This window comes from Centroberyx affinis, unplaced genomic scaffold (assembly GCF_046629955.1).
Source record: "Centroberyx affinis isolate AG114_WGS23_722 - 3 ecotype Tasmania unplaced genomic scaffold, CSIRO-AGI_Caff_v1 ptg003528l_1, whole genome shotgun sequence".
NCBI classification, from domain to species: Eukaryota; Metazoa; Chordata; class Actinopteri; order Beryciformes; family Berycidae; genus Centroberyx; species Centroberyx affinis.
In genome coordinates, this window is record NW_027281472.1 from 172,505 (window position 1) to 194,435 (window position 21,931).

The window sequence follows — 21,931 nt, forward strand, 5'->3', positions numbered from 1 at the left end:
TACAATTTATTCATTTAACAAACAGTCAGGAGCCTCAGTAGCGTGTGGAAGAACCATACACAGCCACAACAGCCTGGCACCTCCTCCTCATGCTGGTCACCAGCCTGGTCACACACTGCTGTGGGATAGCATTCCACTCCTCAACCAGGATTTGTCGCAAGTCAGCCAATGTGGTTGTGTCGGTCACTCACGGCACGAACAGCACGCCCGAGCTGATCCCATAAGTGTTCAATTGGGTTGAGGTCAGGACTGTTGGCAGGCCATTCCATTCTCTCTACTCCCAAATTCTGGAGGTAGTCTCTGATAAACCCCGCTCTGTGGGGGCGAGCGTTGTCATCTTGGAGGATGGAGTTCGGTCCCAGACTGTGGAGATATGGGATTGCCACCGGTTGCAGAATCTCATCTCGATATCTCTCTGCATTGAGGTCGCCTCCAATGATGACAAGCCTCGTTTTTCCAGTGATGGAGATGCCGCCCCACACCATCACACTGTCTCCACCAAAAGGTGTTACTCTATCGGTGCAGCAATCAGCATAGCGTTCTCCCCCGTCTTCTCCACACTTTGACCCTACGATCCAACTCCCGTAGGCAGAATCTGGACTCATCGCTGAACATAACGTTCCTCCATATGTTCAGGTTCCAGTGCAGGTGCCAATCAGGTACCTGATTGTCAGCACCTGGGGGTACCGGAAGCTCAAAACAAGAGTCAATAGCAACAGCAGAATAAGCTGTTTGGCATTGGCAGATTTCAAATCGAAGATTTGGCAAATTTTTCATGAGCGCAACCCACATACTCAGCTGTGCTGCTCATCCCACAAATGCATGTTCCTTACAAATGGGGCACCATTTAAAAGGGAAATAAACAGGCTTTCCAACGGTATAAAATGTATTGCCAAGAAGCATTGTTACAACAGAGAAATAATCTACCAAACACAAAGTTCCAAACTTTTTGTTCGATGTTTATTTTTTAATGCAGATCTGTGTGGGGATAACCTTATTACTTATATTTCCAGGTCAGTGAAACTGGTCCATATTGTATCATACATATACCAAGGAAAGCACATGCAGAGAGGCAAAAATACTGATCAATCATTCCAGTGCATGGCAATCAGACCCAACACTTCGACACTCACAGTGAGAGCACAAATTAATTGCATTGACCTATATAAGCTGCTCATTGCAGTGTGTGGCTGGAAACATCATCAACATCCAAACAGCACTCATAGGTGACCTGACTATTCACATACGGTTATCTACACAATGAATATTGGTAATTGTACAAAATGAATGAATTAGTGTTGTTTATAATAGTAAACTTACATGGAGCTCAGTGGTGCTTTTACAGAATTCGTCATAGTCCACATCAAAGTCAGTTCTTCTCTGGTCTAGGAAACTGTAATGTTTTTTCTTCATGCTAAGCACAATAGCCTGGCACACATGTTCACACACACACACACACACACACACACACACACACACACACACACACACACACACACACACACACACACACACACACACATATTAAAGTCATTTTTCTACCAGTTAATACTATTTATTTGACCAAGAGTGTGTAAGAGCTGTAGGATGATAACATGTTGATCTTGGCAGGGAGAACAGAGTGCATAATGATAATGGTAATTGAACACCACATAACAGCTTACCATAAAATATGTAGAGACTGTTGAGCACACTGTCAACTTTTACAAAAGGATGAGGACTTTGCAATCTATTATAATCTAGTTCCATCTAATTATTCAAGCCATGAAAGGTCTGAAATTAGATGAACTGGACAGCATACAAAAATGTATGCCGGTAAATTGCTGAGAAAACCCCCCTGAATGAACAGGAACCAATGGAGTGATATGGACAACAAACGTTGGAGCTGGTTCTATGAAGTTCCATACAGTTAATATTGTTATATTAGTATTTAGTGTTATGTAGTTATTTCATGTATATGAATATTACAGCTGCATGCTGACAACTAAGATGAAGATGGGTCATGTAATAGTAAAAGGTAAAAAACTATGACTGTGGTGAAATGTTACCTCCCATTTCCCCTGCATTTCTGCAGTCTGTCCATCCAAGGCCGAGGCAGAAAAAAACAGATAGCTAATATTACTATACATTCACAAGGGGGAATATATGGTTAGCCACCCCAAAATTAACATCTAGACATCAATGTAAGAAATTGTAATTCAATTCAAGAAATCAAATGTGCTATTCCTGTGGCCCTGGGCTGTCCAGTCAGCTTCTGTGAACATGAATAACTATTTCCCAAAGCAAGAAACCAGAGAAGCGAGACTCTAATCTCTGATGTCATGCTAATGTACAGCCTGGAGCTGCTCCATTAATAAATTAAAGGCACACTCACTTCTGGACACATGCAGTCCTAATACTGAGCTGCACTGTCATTTGCACAATTCATGTCTTGATTGTCTCAATGCTTAAAAATCCTTCTTTAACCTATTTCCTCCTCCTCATGACTAAAAGGCATTTGACAGATGAAATCAATCAGGGATCATAGTGTTTACCTCGTCAATATATTTCCTAAAAAGAGCAGGAGTTCTAAATGTTTTTTTTGCACTCGGTGTGAAATGCTTTCCCTGCTCAGTAAACCCTTCTGCATACTACTATAGTCATATTTTCACCATTTCCAATTCAATCTCAAGTGTCAAACTATAGGAAATAGTATTAAATGTTCACTAATACCATCAAAGTATTGCCAAAACATCCTTTGAATGGTCAAATTTAGTGATGTTCCTAATTAATGCCACTTTCAAATACAGTAGAGTACCTATTCATGCCACCACAATATACATATGTATATAATTAATTTTCCCTGTCTCTTTTTGGCTCTTTGAAACACCCATCACACTCTTTAAAAATTGAGAATGGATTCCAAACCAAAGCAGTACGGTGCAGATCAATTTAGCATGATCTGTTTACTAAACATAAAACCCATGGCTCATTGATGGAATGCCTTTCTGTGTCATCAAAAGGTCAAGACAACAATCTCTACCCACCTGAAACCTGGTGGCCATGGTCTCCAGCCCCTCTATCTTGGAGTCCTGCAGGGCAGAGTAGGTAGAAATGGTGCTGAACATTTCCAGGATCTTGTTGAGCCGTCGCTGGAATGTGTCAAACTTCCCAAAAATGTACATCTCGCTGAAGTCAAACTGTCTCTCTGATGGAGTCTGTTCCAGCTTCTCCTTGGTCTTATGGAAATACCGCTGGTACTCCTGGAAGACACAGTTTGGCAGATGTAACAACACTGACCTCTTCCATTTTCCCTCACATTAAGGTTGTAACAAGTAGCCAAGGTTCAGCTTGTTTGATCAAGGCACATATCATCTTCTCAACCACACTGAATAGAGCAGAGCACACATCTGTGCCCTGCTGCAAACCAACTACACCCAATAGGAACTTAAACATAGAGAGACTATGCAAAATAAATTAATAAGAATGTAAAATCAATACATGCATAACACCCCAACAATGGGCAGAGTGCAGTACCTGGTTTAGGTGGATGGCAGCTGTGATTTTTTCAGCCACTTGCTCCTGAGGCTGGTCCCATATAGAAGCAGAGCTGTTGTTAGTGATGTAGGCCTTGCAGGCTGTGATCATCTGGTTGGTCACCTGGAGATAATGAGGCACATGGAGACATGGAGATAGGTAGAAAGAAAGTGGTAACACCAAATTGTGGGTACGAATTTTTCTGGACCCAGGCGGACAAGATTAGAAATGTATAACATGTCTTAACATTAGCAAAATATTATATTATTGCAAACATTTTGGCGAGCAAGTGGCTACCAAATGCCAAATGGCATTATTTTCTATGAGTGCTGTAATATGATCAGTGGATCATCCCGATGTTCATTAAAGATGATAAATTTACAAGCCATTTAGTCCATGACTCATGTTTTTTCAGTCTGGGCTAATACAACAATTTTTAGTAGGCAGAATCTGAATGGGTTCAAATTAAGACAATATGGAGATTATAGCCAAATAGCAATGCTGGGCTCCTGCTCAAAATCCCATCCTTGACTGTAATACAGTCATCTTAGGCATTGTTTCATACCCACTCATGCAGGATAGCAGCCATCCTTACCTTGACAAAGAGTGATGTGATTTTTTCAGATGTGTTGTAGTAGCGAGAGATGCTGTGGATCATCCTGATGGCATTGATCAGACCTGGGATTGCATCCACCATGGACACCTGGGTCAAACAGCAGACATAGTTTGTAAGTTTGTTAATAGACCTTACTAGGTAATTACATGCACTTGCACACAAATGTGACATGGGGTTCTAACATAAAAGCTAAAGACATTTTCATAAAATCTTTTCATAATATTGACTAGGATGTGTATCCCACACCATTTTCTACAAATTAAAGGCAGTTTCACAGGAATGCAATACATTCACAGTACTTTTAAGTCAATGGAACTATCCCTCTTTAAAGTGTATCAAGCAGTTTTCTCACAGGGTCACTGTTGTAGAGTGGGTCACAGAACTTCTCCAAGCTGTAAAGGTACTTGACGTTGTCTTTGGCCTCGTTGGCTGAGTCAGTGATCCTTGTGTCTAGCTCCCGCCAAGACTGGACAGACAGATGGAAACATTTAGCGTATTGCATTTAATATAAGACTACATGTGTCACATGTAACATTAAAATATGACAGAATATCATCATTCCTGCAGGAATCCTGCAGTCATCCTGCAGGAATCGTAAATCTCCAGAAACCCAAATTCCAGGGCTTTGTCCTTGGCTTATGAAGTATTTTCTACATATACAATATAATGTCAGCTGCCAATTACAGTAAAACAATACAGTAAAATTGGTCTGACAAGATTTCTGTAGAATTCCAATCGCAAGTCTAAATATATTGTCCTGTGACAGCTGCTAAATCCATTAAATCCAGTACAATCTTACATTTATTGTAAAGTGACTGAACACCTAAGACTCAGCAGTTACAGCAGTTTCTAACCTTGATGAGTTTAGACTTGGCCATCATGAGTACGCCCAGTACAGCCTTGACATCAGGGCTCTTGAGCTGGTCCAGAAGGTAGTTGAAGCGGGACATGCGTTTCTTCCAGTGGTCCAGCTCAGCCCGAGGGCCCAGGTCATCTGCCTCCTTCCTCAACTGGTCACTCTCAGCTAGGACCTGGAGAGCAAAGTTACACATCTTTACACTTCAGGGATCGTTTCTGTAGTTTGTCCTTTGCTTTCCCTGGATGTGATTTTGCATCCCTCCCTAAAGACACTTGAATGAATTGGGAACATGAAATGGTGCAAAGTGAATACAACCTACTGACCTCTAGGGGAGGTAAAGTCTAGCAATGTAACAAAGCAGTATTTCAACCACCAAATCTCTACCAGGAACATAATCAAATGGCAGAAAACAAAACAGGTAAAGATGTACAATGACATTTTTGGCCACCAGTTTAAAAAATGGTGCTAGTGAGCAGAGTAGGTGAAACTGGGGGCATGAAAAGTTGTTAATCACATATTTCTACAGCATATGGAATATGAAATACAACACTTACATTTACAACATTTAAGTGTATATGAGCATGTCCTTGCTCTTTTTGCTGATTGGTCTAATCATGATACTTTTGCAAAGCCGTGAAAATGAGTGTGTATGGTTTGAGTGTGATACTGGAAAATGCATGTAAATTGACTTTTCAAAGGGTTTACAAGCTAAGAAATTGATTCAGTTTGTTAGGGAACAGCAATACACATGCTGTTTATTTGTGAAAATGAAAAATGTAAACAAATCAAGATGATTCTTATAAAAACTCGTTGGAACAACTTCAACATGAATATTCTGTAATGTCAAAACACTTCAGCATTTAGACATATGTAGAGATAAAGTGAACACAAGCTACACTTTGTCTAGGTCTGCCCCTTCAGTTACTTGTGCTCCTCTCCTCTCCTCTTTGAAGTTTTTTTTTTTGCTCCAGCTTCATGAGATTTTACACACATTTTTTTATACTTTACATGTTAAATCCTCACCAGATAAGGGGCAGATTCTAAGCCCCAGTCAAGGACATTTCAAACAAACTTTGATCTGAGAACAAATTCTATTTCAAAATCTGGCCATGAGCAACAAAACACAACATAGAGGTGAAAATGGTGAAAAAAACATTTTTTTTTTTTATCTGACAACTTTGAGGTTCACATCTTACCTGTTCTATCTGTTTGATCCAGACTTTCATGCAGGCCTCTATCTTCTCTGTGGTCTCTGTGCTGTTGGCTGCTGCCATGTAGTCTGACGGGCCTTTCAGCGTCCGCAGGTCAAACGTGTCACACTCTTTCAGGTTCACCTGGAGGAAAACCATGACATGATTTATTTATGTGCCGGCATCTGCAGTTTATTTCTGTGTGTGTGAGTGAGTATATGTATGCCTGTGTGTAGTCAGCATTTACTTATATACAGTAATATTCAATTAGCCGAAAAAGGTGGTGGTTACAATTATTTTAGTACAGCTATGAGACTAAAAATCACTGTAAATCTCAGCGTCAAGTGTCTTACTGCTTTAATGAAACAGTGGTAACACATCAGTAGGTAAACAAAGTGGTTGCTATGCAACATGCATGGGTTGTTAAGTACTGGTATGGGTGGTGATTTCTGGTTAGAGCATTATATTGTTAAATTAATTAATTCGGTCACAGGTGTGTGTTTATTGGCTATTTTACAACTGCTTTGAATGGGACTCAGCCAATCACACCCTAGAGCTATCCATTGTGTACATGTATAACAGAGTGTGTGCGCCTCACCTTTTCCTGCAGGCTCTCCTGTGCTCCGGCCAAGACAGACACAAAGCTGTCCAATGATGCTATGAAGTCCTGCTTGACAGCCTGGGCCTGAGGGCTGGCCAGCTCTCCCCAGCCATGGTTCATCTTCTTCAGCGTGGGGATGAAGATCTCTGACAGCAGCTGCTCCACACTCTTCAACAGACCCACCTCAGTGGTGTCCAACATATTGAAGTTCACATCCTGGAAAGACACAACAGTACACACATATCATCATTGTGCTGGACAAGCCTTGTACCATAAATTCTGACCGTTTACTGGGATTAACAATTTACACCATCTCCCATGTGTATAGGATCTTTCATTCCCCTTGAACCAATTCAAACCGTTGTAAATGTATTATAGCGTATCAAAAATGTTTCAATTCCTGCAGTTGACTCATGAGAGATACCAAGTTTTTGCAGGTCACAAATGATAGTAATTATTATTAATCACTAAATAATAAAACACTGTGTCATGGATTAAAATGTGAGACAGAACTATCTTCGTGTTACCGGTTCTTAATATTTAACATATCTCAGATATAAAATAAACAGGGATTCTTTGTTGCTTATAAATTGTAAGAGGCATTCAGCCCCCTAGCGGCCATGTTGGGAACGCACGTGCTGCTGTCAACACTGCAAACATAAGAGAGGAAAAATGGTGGACTAAAAGGAACTAAAAAAAAAAACACAAATAAAAAAATTAAAAAAAGAAGACAACTGGATAGCCTCAATTAAAGGAAAGACATCATGGCAAACAGCAATCAATCCAGCAGTCCAGGGTCTGCTCAGATCATCTCTGGTGAGTAACTTAGGTGTAATATTTAACGTTAGGCTTTTTATCAAAGTAAGACAATTTTACCCAACTTTAGAGAAAGAAATGTCTGAATAATTGCTAACATACACATCACCTGTTGCTTTTGTTTATTATTTTTAGCAACAACTGATTTCTTTACACAGCTGTTGATTTACCTAGCCTTACCTAGTAGCTTAGCTAGCTAGCTAGCAAGATTGGTAACTGAGCATAACCCTGAGCAGTAACATCAGCATGACTATACGTTACTTTCCTGAAATTTTGACTACAATTTCAATTTTTCATAACACTAATCGGATAACACTGTTATTTTAAAGATGCGAAGGGCAAACTGAAACGGGTGTCATAAAACTCATATCGACTCTCTGTGTTCATGTAGGTTCACCAGCGGGATTCGACGAGGTACTGCTCTTCCACTAACGTGGAAGATTAGCGTCAACTATGGTTGGCTGCAATGGTATTTACAGCGCTTCTGCAAAGGTACTATATAGTTTGGAGGACTCTAACTGTGTATCTTCATGATATTTTGAATGTAGCCTTTCCTTGTCACTGCCACTGTTTCCCAGTCCAGTCCGGCTAAAGTATCCCTTGTCCTGCAAGTTTTTGCTCCAAATCTGCTCTTGCACACCTGATCCAATTAAGGGCTACATCATGCTAGCCCTGTTCGGGTACTGTTTCTCCTGCCCAGCCAATCAGCGCTAAGCGAGTAATTAGATCAGGTGTGCATGAGTAGAGCTGAAACAAAAACACAGGAGGTACTGGCTTGGGAAACACAGTTGCAGACATTGCTGGGGGCTATATTCATATCGCATTAAGAACACTATGCTACTTTTGTAATTCTCTCTCTTGCACAACATGTGCACTCACGCACGCACATACACCAATGTCCTTCCTCCCTGTCTTGCTGTGACTGCTTTGTAACGGACATGCCCCGTTATCAGGGATGGTGATTAGCTTTGTAGCTGACAGTGGGTGATCAGTGGAGGATCAATAGCCAGAACTGCCCGCGGTGTCTCAATGCTAGCGTCAACCCCCCCACGCGTCCCGCTAGCTCTGGATGAAAAGAACCCGCCTGACTTAAAGGAAACCATTTATCACACCAGTGGGCTCAAAGGGAAATCACTGCCAAAGGGAAAGCGATTACATGTTCTTTTGTCTCCAGCGGTACAGTATTTGTCTGTACATTTCAATGTTCTTATCCTCTCTGCTGGTTTGAGAGTATTGGTCTGCTTGCTGCACCTTTGCATCTTGCAAGGAATTATTTTCATACTTTTGTTACAATTTTACCTTTGCAGTATATTACAATACAATGTTTTACCAGAATATTTTTTTGCACTTTTTTTGAAGGAGAAAATATAAAAATAACAGGAAGCCCTTTTGTGTGTAACAGAGAAATACAGCTCCCTTAACAGGCAGACTGCTCAGGGTAAACATGGCATCATAAGGCCATGTGATTCAATAAAAGTCAATAAAAGATTTTCCAAATTTCACATATCCAAAGTGCAATATCCAGGTGTCAGGGAAACCATTGCACATTTTTCACTTTTGACTTGCCGATCAGTTTCCACTTTGTCAGAAAAACTAGCAAAGTTCAGAACGGTCGACTTCATGCTCACATTCTCAGAATCGGTAAAACCAGTCTCACCCTGTGGATGTTCTCGGAGGTGATAGCCTTAGAAGTGTTGGCTCTGGTGAAGAAGACGCACACTCCGGTCAGCGCCACGTCTCTCCCCTCCGTCACGAACACTTTGGACCTCTTGCTGCGACCGGGCTGCTGGGCCACAGGCTGGGAGGGGGCAGACGCCGGTGTCGCTGCTGCCGGATCCGAGAATTGGACATATAGACACAAGTTAGTCGGAGCTGGGGCTCAGTCTGAGGAATAAGATGCTGTTGGAATTGTTAAACAGTGACAATAGTAAGAAAACAAAACTAATCACATAAAGCAGCTTGGACTTCTCACTGCCATCTTGATTCTGGGGAATTTGCATTACATTCGGACAAGGCCTAATTTAGATTTATTGTAAAATAGGGAATGCATGTCCACATATTTCCAGCATCTTTTCACCGTATCTCCTCTTACCCGCTTCTAGTGGCTCAGTGTCCTGGTAATAGAACATGAGGTGTGGAAGACCCTCGGCCACAAAGAACTGCTCCATGCGGTCAATCTGGTCGGAAACGGAAAGAGAAAACTTTCATTACAGTCAGCCCCTGCAGTCTCTAGCATGCAACTTATTACTTATAGTCATTTGAGCCAGACAAGAAGAAAGCCATTCAGCACACCGAGCAGCAAATAAGGCACCACCTGTGCATTTGGACTCTTCAAACACACACACACACACACACACACACACACAGTACCTGACTCCCCTCCAGTATGGCATCTTCCACGTCAGCTTTCTCCAGCCCGAGGCATGAAGCCACGATGCTGAGGACGTAGTCATGTCTTCCATCCAGCTGCGCTCGCTTAGCCTCACGCTCCTCTTTCAGCTTTTGCTAAAACAAAACATACATACGGACAATTTTAACACCGGGACCAGGGTGTAGTCACTTGGAATTCAATCAATTTAAAATGTAAAGAAAACTGGTATTCATTTGCCATCGATATAGCTTAGAAGTCTTTGAAGTCACCATGTTCAACACGTTCCAAAACACAGAGAGCACAAACACACTGGACTTTCTCCTTCACATACTTTGTACGTAGCGATGTGGCTGTTGGGAATGACAGACGATTGAAGCTCTCCTGCGGTCCTACACTTCGCCTCAGACATTATTTAAACAGCAGTCCAACCACCAAACCACAGCGACAGTTTTCAGTTAGTAAGCAGTGGGAAATGTCAAAGGATAAAATCCAAAACGAAGACAAATGAATCCACAGTACTGTGAATACATCCTCTCTTACTGTAGTTGCTCCACACAAGATCAACAGTGATGAGATCCCAAACCAGAGGTGCAAAAGTCAGTATGCCTTAAAGATCAAGTGTATATCTCCAGTGTCATCCTATAACCTTTAAGGAGTGCTTCTCTGCCTCTCCTACCACTATTCTTAGCTGCTATCCAAATTCTGTAAACAGTCAAGAGAAACTCAACTACCTCAGTTAGGATGGGTTGACAAATAACCCAGCCGGTTTACAATGCCATAGGCCATGCCTTGTGTTTAGGATGGAGGGGCAGTAAAAGTAACCACAATAGGTTGCCAGGTCCCGCTGCCTAGTAACAGAGGAACAAGGCCAGCCAATAAATTACGTGAAACCTGGTGTCGTCTATGGTGTGGCAGATGCAGGATGCATTCAAATTCTCTTGTTTGCCCTCCCTTCTGTCTGCCTGGAATTTAAACAGGAGATGACAGAGGTAGTTCATTTGAGCTTAAAATACTTTTCTGCTTGACGTCACTTTGGTCAGACCGTTTTTTTAAAAGGCCCACTCCTGCAACAAAGAAGGAGACATTCGATTGTGATTGGCCAGACTAAAAATAGAACGCTTGAAAGCAGCACCAGCCTGTCTGAGACTGTTTTGTTTTTCTCAAGGTTGGATTAAACTTTCACATTGAGCGTGACATAATAACTGATCAACAACTTGTGTGAAACGTGATCCGTCAGATTTTCCCTTTCATCCGCTTCTCTCTTCCCCTCCTCTCTCTTGTTTGTGTTTGTAATCACACACACACATGAGCATACGAATGCATGAGCAAGTGTGTGGCTATACTTACTGCAACTTCATTGAACAATGATTTCATGTTAGCCTAGTCGTTAAATGTTTGTGCTCACTAGCCAACTGATGCTGACTGCCAAAGTTCGTGGACTACAGTGGAGTACAGGACATGCAAGCAAGCACACTGGGTAAATCCCCATGGGCTGCAGCCAGAATCAGATGGGAGAGGACCAGTAGATGTGTGAGGCGAGGGAGGGAGGAGGAGGAGAGGAAAGAAGGAGAGAGAGGTAAGAATGACAGGGTTGGAGGGATGGAATGGATAGAACCATGAACAAAGTGTTTGGAAGGGAAGACAGAGAGGGAAGGGGAGGAAAATGATGCAAAGCCTAGGGTATGGTAAGAGACGTGAAGAGAGGGAGGGAGGAAGAGAAAGAGAGGAGGGGCACACTGCCATCTTGGTAGGAAAATAACAGGTGATTAGCAGGTGATTATAATCAAATGACAGCCACAGCCAATGAGCTGTCTATACTGCAAAGCACGTTATTGGCAGGAAATGCATATGACATCACAGGAATACTATGAATACTTGCTGCGGTAACGGATTTTGGCAGTTTTATATGGACAAAAGGACACGTTTGCCAAAAAACGAAGCCTCGCATTGGCTGCAGACTCCGCAGTGTACACAGGTTTGCTGGCCAAAATTCTGCGCACACTAGCCCCCCCCCCACTGTTTCACCGTCTGCAACGGCAGCCCAATAGCACGTGATAGTATGTGCTGCCTACGAAACAATGTCAGGGTGGTAATAGTAACAGTATTGATTCCTTTCAGGGCCTGGAGGTTGTGCATCAGAAGCCAGAGTGAGGTGCAGCCTGCCAACAAGTCTGGACAGGAAGGAGAGCAAACACAGCTATTGACCTGCAGGACGGGAAGGGGCACAAACACTCAGGCTGTGAGTGTCAACATGGTGAGCACAGAGGGAGACTTGGCAACCAACACAGGTGACAACAGTATGTCATGCACAGGCGTGGACAAAATAATAGAAACACCATGCGGAAAAGGATGCTAACTTGAAGTAACTAAATCACAGTTAACAAGGCAGCTACATGTTGCCCATTAACGTGTCAGCTTTAGATGTCTGACTAACCACTGTTACATGTGAGTTTTCAAAACAAAATGAGGCAACAGAGTTTGGCCAAAGAGGCTAAATAGTCAGTGTCCAAATTGCAGATGCATTCGACAAAACATGCAAAATCATTTCATGTGGCATGGGGAACAGTCTCGAAAATCAACATTTGGCACGAACAAAGTGGAAAAATCACAGCTCACCTACAGTGATAGACTTCACAGGACAGTTGTTGCTAAGCAAAACAGAAATTGGTCTCATCAGTGGTAAAAATGGGTCTAATCAGCTGATCCAGAGCACAGTGTGACTCCCAAATTTCTGTCGATTCTGATTGTGATTGTGGGAGTTGCTGCTACATGCTGCTCACAACTCATAACTGACTGACAATAAAATAGAGTTGATCACAAAAAGAAGAAGCTACATTTGAGACTGCTGTGTATACGCCACCCAATAGGCTAAGCAAGTGTAACTCTTTCATGTGGGAAATAGCCTAAAGCTAATTCAAACAAAGAAATCTGAATACAGTCACTCACTTCTGACATGCCCAGAAGTCATGTCATCATGTTAAAGCAGCTGAATGATTGGTCAAGTGCTTCTTGATCAATTAACTATTTTGTGTACATCAAAAAGTAATTGGTTGAATTCCAAAATAATATCCTACATGTTCCCAATGGTTTAACATAAAAATGGGGTGTAACTTAATATTAGAAAATGTTGCAATACATGTTGGTCAATAAAAGATTTACTTTGAAAGTTATGACAGAAAGTCTAGCTGTCTTGACACAGGTGATGGGTGTTTGTGTCCCCACATCCATCAAGATCGGTCATGTGACATATGAGCTTGTTAGTGACTTGTCTTGGCAGTATATCCATCACTTTGCTATAGACAAAATACCAAATATGAAGTGTACAAAATTACAATTTTGGTAGTGTCCATTTTATTTCCTAGAAATCTGTTCTATTCTAGAAAGTACCATAATTTGTTTGTACATTTCAGTATTTTGAAATGTAAAAATGGTCCTTCCAAAAGTACCTTTATACAAATTATATATTATTTTTTTGAACTCCAGCCACAAATTACAAACTACAGAAAAGGAATTTAATAAATATTTCAAGTAAATTTAAATACAATACTGCCCGTCATCCCCATACTCTGGCAATGAATCACACCCACCTTGTTGAAATCGCTGGGGATATATACACACACACACACACACACACACACACACACACACAAAATCATTCACATCACAGATAGACAATAATAAAGCATGCCAAGCTGACAGTTGCTGGGCGACCAGCCATATCACACCTGCTATCTCTCTCTTTTGCTGGCTACTGTTTTTGTATGTGTGTGTGTGTGTATGTGTGGACCTTACAAATTAAGCAAACAGCCAACTCAAGCTTCAGCCGAGAGACAAACAAACAAACAGATGCAAACCGATCAGTGTATCGCAGATGGTTCAAACGAAACACACCAGCCACCACTGCATACAATACGCAAACACACAAAACACACTAGCCAACAATAAGCTCGCACAATGACAGACAGGTACACACATACACACACACACATCCACATTTAGGCAGTCACATACAGGCAGACACAGAAGCCAGCACTGACAGGCTCATGTAATAACAGCCACAACAACATAACTGGCTTTCAGAAGTGAGCAAAGCCCCATCCTGAGATAAGAATGTAATGGTTAGACTGACAAGCCCTACAATAAACAAACTGAGGATTTTGGAATTGGGGGAATAGAAGAGAAAAAGCTGTGAGAAAATGTATGCAGCAGCACACTTTTATGTAGCGCGTTGTCCGATAATTCGCGCAGCATTTATCGGAGCAATCCAAGTTTCTGTAAGTTCCTTACAAAACCCTCAAACAAGTAAACACTGAAAATTGTTTAGTCAATTTAAATTCAAATCCTCTGGGGAATATAAATGGCACACACTGCCAGAGCCTGGCACAGTAGTTCTGCATAAAGTTCTGCAACTAGTTTGGTCCATTTAAATTCTAATCACAGTATGGTGAATGAAAGGTGCCATCGGAACTGGTACTTACCATAATACACAAGAATTATGTGGCTAGATAAACCAGAATGAGAGAGGACCCAGACAACACCTGAACAAAAACAACAACAACAATATTGTGTGAATTCTCTTACCCGAATGATCCTGGAAACACTTTGTTTCCACAGCTGCTTTCGAAACACCCGTGACATGACAGCCGCTCATCTGTCTCATTCGAACGCTTCCATATCTTCTCTATAGCCTCCTATCACTTTTCCCATCTACACTGGGCTTCTGTGCACTAGTGCCCTCGAAGGGATTAGCCCTATCAAGTTGTCAATGGTGACCACTCAGCCAGCTAAACTAAACCTATGCCTGCTTTATGTTTAATGGCTGCTCCTGTCAGCGGTATATGACTTTTCACAGCCAACCCCTGTCTTGATAGATAAGATGCCGTATGAACTATTCAAACAAACTGAAATCACAGGCAATTTGCCAGGTATACACACCATACACTCACTTGTGGATACACACCCTCATATATGGTTACATATACACACCTACAAACACGTGTGCAGAAAAGCATCACCTCTGACTCACCGCTGTGTACATAAATACATTTACTGTACAGTCACACATACATGTGCAAGTATGCACACACGGACAGACAGACACACACACACACACACACACACACACACACAATGGGCAGACACCTCAGGTATCAAGACTAACAGCAGGATAGGGTAGCAGCCTAAACAGAGCCTTCTCACTTTAAAGCCATTGTGCAAATGACAATACCGTGTTAAAATATCTTTTATAATCCACCGTGTGTGTGTGTGTGTGTGTGTGAGATACCTTCCACCTTGTGCGGGTCTGTGTTAAGCTCCTAGACTCCTATACACTCAGCCATGCTGAGGACAAATAAAAGTCACACTGAATTGCATGGACATTTCATGCCATGACATTGACAAATTGCATCTACAAAAAAAAAAAAATAGCTGTAGAATAATTGCCCAACCTGATTGCCAAATGAACAACAAATCTGGTCAGCTGGAATTGACACTTTGGTCTGTGCTGCTTCATAGCACTGCACTTCATCAGGGCTACAAAGGTTTTGATGTGAAATAAGGCAAAATAGAAAACAAAATCAGTGTAATATTGAGGTATCAAGCTTGACTTTTCTTGGCAGTACAGTTCCCATTGTGTTAGCTAGTACTTTCATTATAGGTGTTGGGTAACAATACTGTAACAACCTCATCCGTCTTCTGAGCTACAATATGGAAGTTCCATTTAAAAGAGAAGGAAAGGACCAGTAAGCAAATGTTTCCAGAGTATTCCATAGCAATTTAAATAGTTTACAAAAAACAACAGAAGAAGAAACAAAACCAATTCAGTTTGAGTTGTTTTGATGCCAACTTGGGATTCAAAGGGCCAAGCTGAAATCAGTAAACATAAAACAAAATTTAAGACAATGATGTCATATAGCTGGAGTCTATTTTTGTGAATGATTGAGAAACGTACTGCTCCAGTGTCTTGTTATTAATTGCCAAAACATTTCAAGCAACAGTGTTAGCCATAATCAAAGTACCCCATGATGCAGCTATATTTAGTTTTCTCTCCTGACAATTGAGGAATACAGAACCCACAAGGTGCCAGGCAGTAGAAAAAAATAACCTGACCTTGTCCTCTATTCTCTAGCTACTATTTAGTGCACACTTTTTTTTGGGTCTGTATTCCCCAATTACCACTTTGTGGTCTAATTCTGTTTGTATAGTTTGAAAAAAACGTAGCCACAGTCCTCCAGAATACAAATTCTGCACAGCATTGTCATCGCTCAAATCTGTTTACTCGACTCGGAGTGTTGTCTCAAATTTGTAATTCATCAACATGTTTTTTTGTTCTTTTTCAAGACCGTGCAAACAAAATGATGGAGCGTGTGCTCAGAATAGTAACTGGGGAATACAGACCACAAAACCCTGATGACAGATTCTGAGGTTATTTTTATCTGCCTTCCACCTCACAGGCTCTGTAGAAAAGTGGGAAAAAAACATTGGATTTTCCTAATAATTTCTCTTCTGTTTCGAAGAGGAGTGATGGAATGTTACATTTAGTGCCTGCACTAATTGTTGGAACTTCTCGATTGGCTATATACAGTATATCTTTCTCTGCTAAATGTGCTAGAGTAACACTGTTGTCAGATAAATACAATTGTTATTGCTCCTTGTGCAAGGCCTGCAGAAGCTGAAATGTAGCCTACTTGAGCATTTCTAAATAGGCTTCCATACATCAGCCGCCAAAATAAAAGCTGTTTTTCGCTCTGGCCTTCTTTAACAAGGGCTTTTATACCAGCTATATTTTGAAGCCAACACTCTTTCCTGACACATTAATGATGAATTGCATTTGGCCAAAGAAGATAGCCAGGAACAGCCAGTCTGTGTAACTTCAGAACTCTTAGGTCACCTTACCTTGTTTTGATAGTCTGGTTTAAAGTGGAGCATCGTCGTCACAGCCTTAACAATGCCACTTCTTTTCAAGTCACCCTCTTAATTGGCATTACTATTCATGAGATCAGAGAATTCCAGCTTGCGGCAAAGCAGACGAGACGGGAGAACAACTGGCTTTTAGCAATCAGCATCGTCTTTACCCTGTCAGAAAGGTTACTGCCCTGAAATTATAAGATTGTGGCTGCTAAAAGGGGACGGCTAACTAGATAGCCAGGTATTGGATGACCACCTGTCGGCTAGGCAATTATCAAGGTGCCGCTATCACCTTACACTCTGTTACAACAATGGGATGGAGAGACAGTGGGACAGTGGGGGGTGAAGAGGTTGTTGGTATATTGGTATACAGTGCGGGGGGGTACAGTTTCAGACATCCCCTTTGAACAGACACACATACACACAGAAATACACAGTACACAGTGTAGTATAAAGTAACAATGTCCTTTTGGCCCCAAGACATTTTCACCTTCTTAAGGGACACACAGCTCTTTATGCATTACCACTGTATGCTAATAGACTGAAACCAGTAAAGACTGAATAGACAGAAACCAGTAACAACTACATGAGACACAAATATAATAAGAATATAAATGGTGACACCATACAGGCAAACCATTAGCATTCCACATCATTTAGCACTAAACCTTTTCCTCTTTGTAATTTCAGTTGGTCTAAGGTGATTTGACCAAGCATTATGCAACATGTCATGATTGCGCCCATTGTTCCCATTCATTTTGCACTCCAACTTCACCTCATTCATAACCTCAGGCCAAAGGAGCATTCATTTAACATGAAAAAAGGAAAAGCGGGAGCTGCCATCATAAGAAGACTTCAAAGTAGAATAAAGTAGGACTTGCTTGATGCTTGATGCAAGAATGCTTGATGCACGTGTGCAAAGTTCAGCTGAAAATGCATACAAATGTGCAAACACACGCACATACATGCACACACATCAAAGCGTTGCATTAAGTATCATATTTAATGTGATACACAGACATCCAGGAACTCTTGACTGACACATCACAAGACCCTAATCAGTCACCCACTGAGCACACATACACACGCTAAGAACACACACACACACACACATATGGGCCTGGCCTCCCGCCAATTAAAATTAAATTCCATCAGCCTTTACAGTGACGTGCCGCAGATGATCAGAGACACAGCTGTCTCCACGAGGGTCTGAGGAACCGTTTGATAGTGGGGGGAAATGATTGCGAAGCTTTGCATTTAAAAGCAGTTAGGTCATCAATATTTCACCGCGCCATGACTGATTTTCTATGGTGAACCGTCTGGTTGTGAGCCGCCATGAAACAGGAGAGTCACTGTAAATTATGAATGAGGGGGTGGTGAGATCTGAGAGAGGAAGACAGAGGGAGGGAGGGAGGGAGAGAGAGAGGTCCATGTTCTCCCAGAGGATCGTCACGCTGACACAGACGCAGACGTCACACATTATAGCGGACACACACAAACCCTCACTGTCAAACACACATCTCACACACACTCGTCACCCCCAATCCCCTCTGTATGCAGATCTGACGGAATTATGTAAGGATTATATAAGAGTTTTGAAAAATAAATGGCGCTGAGTTCCACCTGGATAGCTTAAAACTGATGTGTTTTACAGCTAGACCAGGCTGTAGCACAATGTGTTACTACCAGCTCAAACTGCTCTGAACAGCTCCACTGCATTCTGAGCATCATGACTCCATGAAATCCATGAAATGATAACCTTGCTTCGCCTCATCTTGTTTGAAACAAGTTTACTGTCTCTTAAAGGCCATGACTAGCCCAGCTTGGACATTAGGAAGACAAAAAAGATATGGCAAACCTCTTTCACATACACAACGCTGGGATATTACTAGATTGATCTGGGTCCATCCCATATGGAAGGCAATTCATGCTGAGCCTTGCCTTGTCACCTTATAATGCCATCTAAAGCAGACCTGTTTACACTGTGTTCGACCTAGCAGATTATATTACGCTCCAAATACAGCCTGACACCAGGTAAAACACTGAACTTTCACACCAAGCATAGCACAGTTCGGTCTGTCAAGCCTGATCCTGACCAGGGTCGTTTTGCGGGGTCAACTTACCAAGGTCGACCCATTCACACTGACAACTGACCCGCTCATTTTCCGAGTCACAAGTCCAATGTGAAAGGGGTCTAAATATAAACATATAAAGAATATCAATGATATCAATGATATGGAAGTAACTAATTATATCTACTCATATTCCTGTAATTGAGTAACCTTTTGTGGACTTACTTTCTTGAGTGTGTATGTTAAATACATTTTTACTGAATTGTGCTAGATTTTAAATCACATTACAGAGTACAAATTTTGTGGCTTTCCATCAGCAGCAGACACAGAACCATTGTAAATTGGCCAATTGTGGAGCCATTCACAGTGAGAACAGTAATCTGGGTTTACTTTGTGCACTTTATTTTGTCATTTCCAAAATCTCCAGTTAAAAGAATCTAGTTTGAACTCTCATCCTCTCGTCTTTAGAATCACATGGAAACGATCACAGCTAACAATGTTCTCTTTTCTTTTTTTTTTCTTTTTTTTATGATTTATTTATGGGTTTTTTCAGGTTTACAAATCAAACAGCCTATCACAAACAAAACACAGGTACATCTCAATACAACACATGGAGCTTCACAGTTACAACAACGTTCTCTTTTCTAAAAAGTAACTCAGTAACTTTTACTCACATTTTAAATGAGCTACTTTTTACTTTTACTTCAGTAGATTTTTATACCGGTACTTTTACTTCTACTTAAGTAAAATATAGGCAAAATAACAATACTTATAGTTGAGTAGGATATTTTAGTACTCTTTCCAATACTGTCAATGCTTTACCCAGATCTAGTTCTGATAAGCCAAATGTTATGGTATTTTTTCTTTTTTTTCTTTCACATAGTCTTAGGACAGTTCACTTTGTCCTTCACTCCTGACTCATTTAACCCAGAAATAAGAGGGCGGTGTTTGCTCCGCCACCAGTTCTGTGTTGTCGCACCAGTGCACGCTTCTATTAAAGATTAATGGGTAAAGATGGTGGAAAAAATTAACTGTGCGAGCACCCAGTGGGATTTAGTAGGCATGCGGGTACATTTTCTATTTCAGATTGGTTAGCAGTGCTTTTAAATGAAACCCATCTGGGTGTGAAACTTAGAATATAAATAAATGAATAAAAAAAAAAATCTATTAGTCCACGAATTCAGTCAACGGAGCAGCTGCACCGAGTCTTGGCTGTGTGGTTTCTAGGTGCGGGAGAGATGTTCATGATTATGCATACTGATTGAACAGCCCAAGGCTAGAGGAATAGTAGGTTATATATGCATTCTTAAATGCAGTGTGCTGTGTTGGTCTTAAAGATCATCTCTGCCCTGGGGTTTTACTATGAAACAAAGTTTTATTCAATTTAAACACTCTGTGTTTAAGGTTAGACTAAAAAGGTATAGGCCTACTAGAGAAAAGATGTAGAGGAAATACAAATATAGAGTCTGTTGTAAGCAATACATTTTAAACAATACAACATCAAACAGACAAAAACAGAGTTTAGACTCAAAACTCACAAGCAAAACCAAAACACAGGAGACCTTCAAAGAAATAATGATAATTTCTTAATTGCTTTTATTTACTCCTGACCATAATTATGAAAATGGAATAGGTGAATCTAATTTGATTGTTTACCTAAGTGCAAAATGCAGATTTCCCTGGTTTTCACTAAATCAGCCCGCCATGGAAAGAATGAAGCAACCATATTATTATTTCTCACTGAAAATAATGACCATACTTTTCATATGACAAATTAGTGAATAACACTACATGTACTCACTTTGTGGAACATTATCACTTGTCCCTCTGCTCCCATGGGCTGATAGCTACATGAATACTCCATTAATACTATGAACCTACTACCATCTAGTGGAGTCAAGCTCATAATACAACACATAGTATGTGGGCTACGGCTATGTTTTGACCACTGCTGAACGGCCAGTCAGTCTAATAGGGCAGTGGTTCTCAAAGCAATTACCACAGAGCCCAAGGGGTTCTTGAGGGAGAAAATTAAGTGCAGATTAATTCCATCATTATCTGTTTTACGTATGAGTGATTCCATGGAGAGAAAGGTAATGCTGGTCTAAGTTTCACTCTCCCAACTTGTATCACCCAACCTCTTCTCCATGTCTATGGAAAAAAAAAAAAAGACTCTGCGAACCCTTTTAGAACCCCTAATCACACAAAAAGAAAATGGCACTTGCCAGCAGTTTAGAACAGAACAGCCGCACTGAAATGTCTTAAAATGCCTATTTCACACTGCCTTGCTTGTGGTTGTCTTGCCCTCAAAATATTCAAAAGCTGCTTTGAAGAAGTACAAGGAGAACACCATGTGAAAAATAGGCTTGAGCTTGTGCCTTCCAGCACAAGTGTGTGTGTGTGTGTGTGTGGTTGTGGTGGGGGGTAAAGTGGAATAAATAAGCACAAACACATGTCAGTTATAGGATTTTTTGTTTTACTTAATTTGTGGGACTGTCCTTAAAAATCCTTAAAATCACAGTAAAACTATGTCCTTAGAAATGTTATATAAATATAATATATTATTAATACCATTGGAAATAGAAACATACCATTAAGTCTGATAAGGTCACTATAAATTTAGGACTGAGAACCACATACACACTATAAGTCCTTATAGGGATATTGTAAGAATATTTACAAATTTATTTGTAAACTACAAATTCATCGTTACAAATTTGTATTTGTATAGTTACAAATTTATCGCAAAGTTGATAAGGGCAGTATAAACTAACTATTGAGCACCACAGTCACCACTGCAAGTCTCTATATGGATTTAATCGGAATGTCACATGAATATTGCAGTGATTTTTTTCTTAAGGTCTGAGCTCCCGGTGCATGGGGGGCAAGCGACAAGAGAATTTCCTGACAGGGGTCAAAGAAGTCTCACATTATCACATTGTTATCATTCAGATATTATAATTAAAGTATTCATAATCCAACCT

The 21,931-nt window shown here is 40.9% G+C and overlaps 1 protein-coding gene across 1 annotated transcript in view; it reads right to left on the bottom strand.

The window, feature by feature from the left end:
• dnah5 (dynein, axonemal, heavy chain 5) overlaps positions 1–14,607 on the bottom strand; it is a 106,520-nt gene extending 91,913 nt beyond the window's left edge. The window contains exons 1-12 of the mRNA XM_071539855.1: positions 14,551–14,607; positions 9,969–10,103; positions 9,691–9,775; positions 9,256–9,425; positions 6,780–6,998; positions 6,188–6,325; positions 4,987–5,163; positions 4,485–4,598; positions 4,112–4,219; positions 3,517–3,639; positions 3,027–3,242; positions 1,321–1,428 (exon numbers count right to left, since the gene is read on the bottom strand). Coding sequence (XP_071395956.1) covers positions 1,321–1,428; positions 3,027–3,242; positions 3,517–3,639; positions 4,112–4,219; positions 4,485–4,598; positions 4,987–5,163; positions 6,188–6,325; positions 6,780–6,998; positions 9,256–9,425; positions 9,691–9,775; positions 9,969–10,103; positions 14,551–14,607 — 1,650 coding nt within the window. The remainder of the gene's footprint in view (positions 1–1,320; positions 1,429–3,026; positions 3,243–3,516; positions 3,640–4,111; positions 4,220–4,484; positions 4,599–4,986; positions 5,164–6,187; positions 6,326–6,779; positions 6,999–9,255; positions 9,426–9,690; positions 9,776–9,968; positions 10,104–14,550) is intronic.
• Between the last annotated feature and the right edge of the window lie 7,324 nt (positions 14,608–21,931).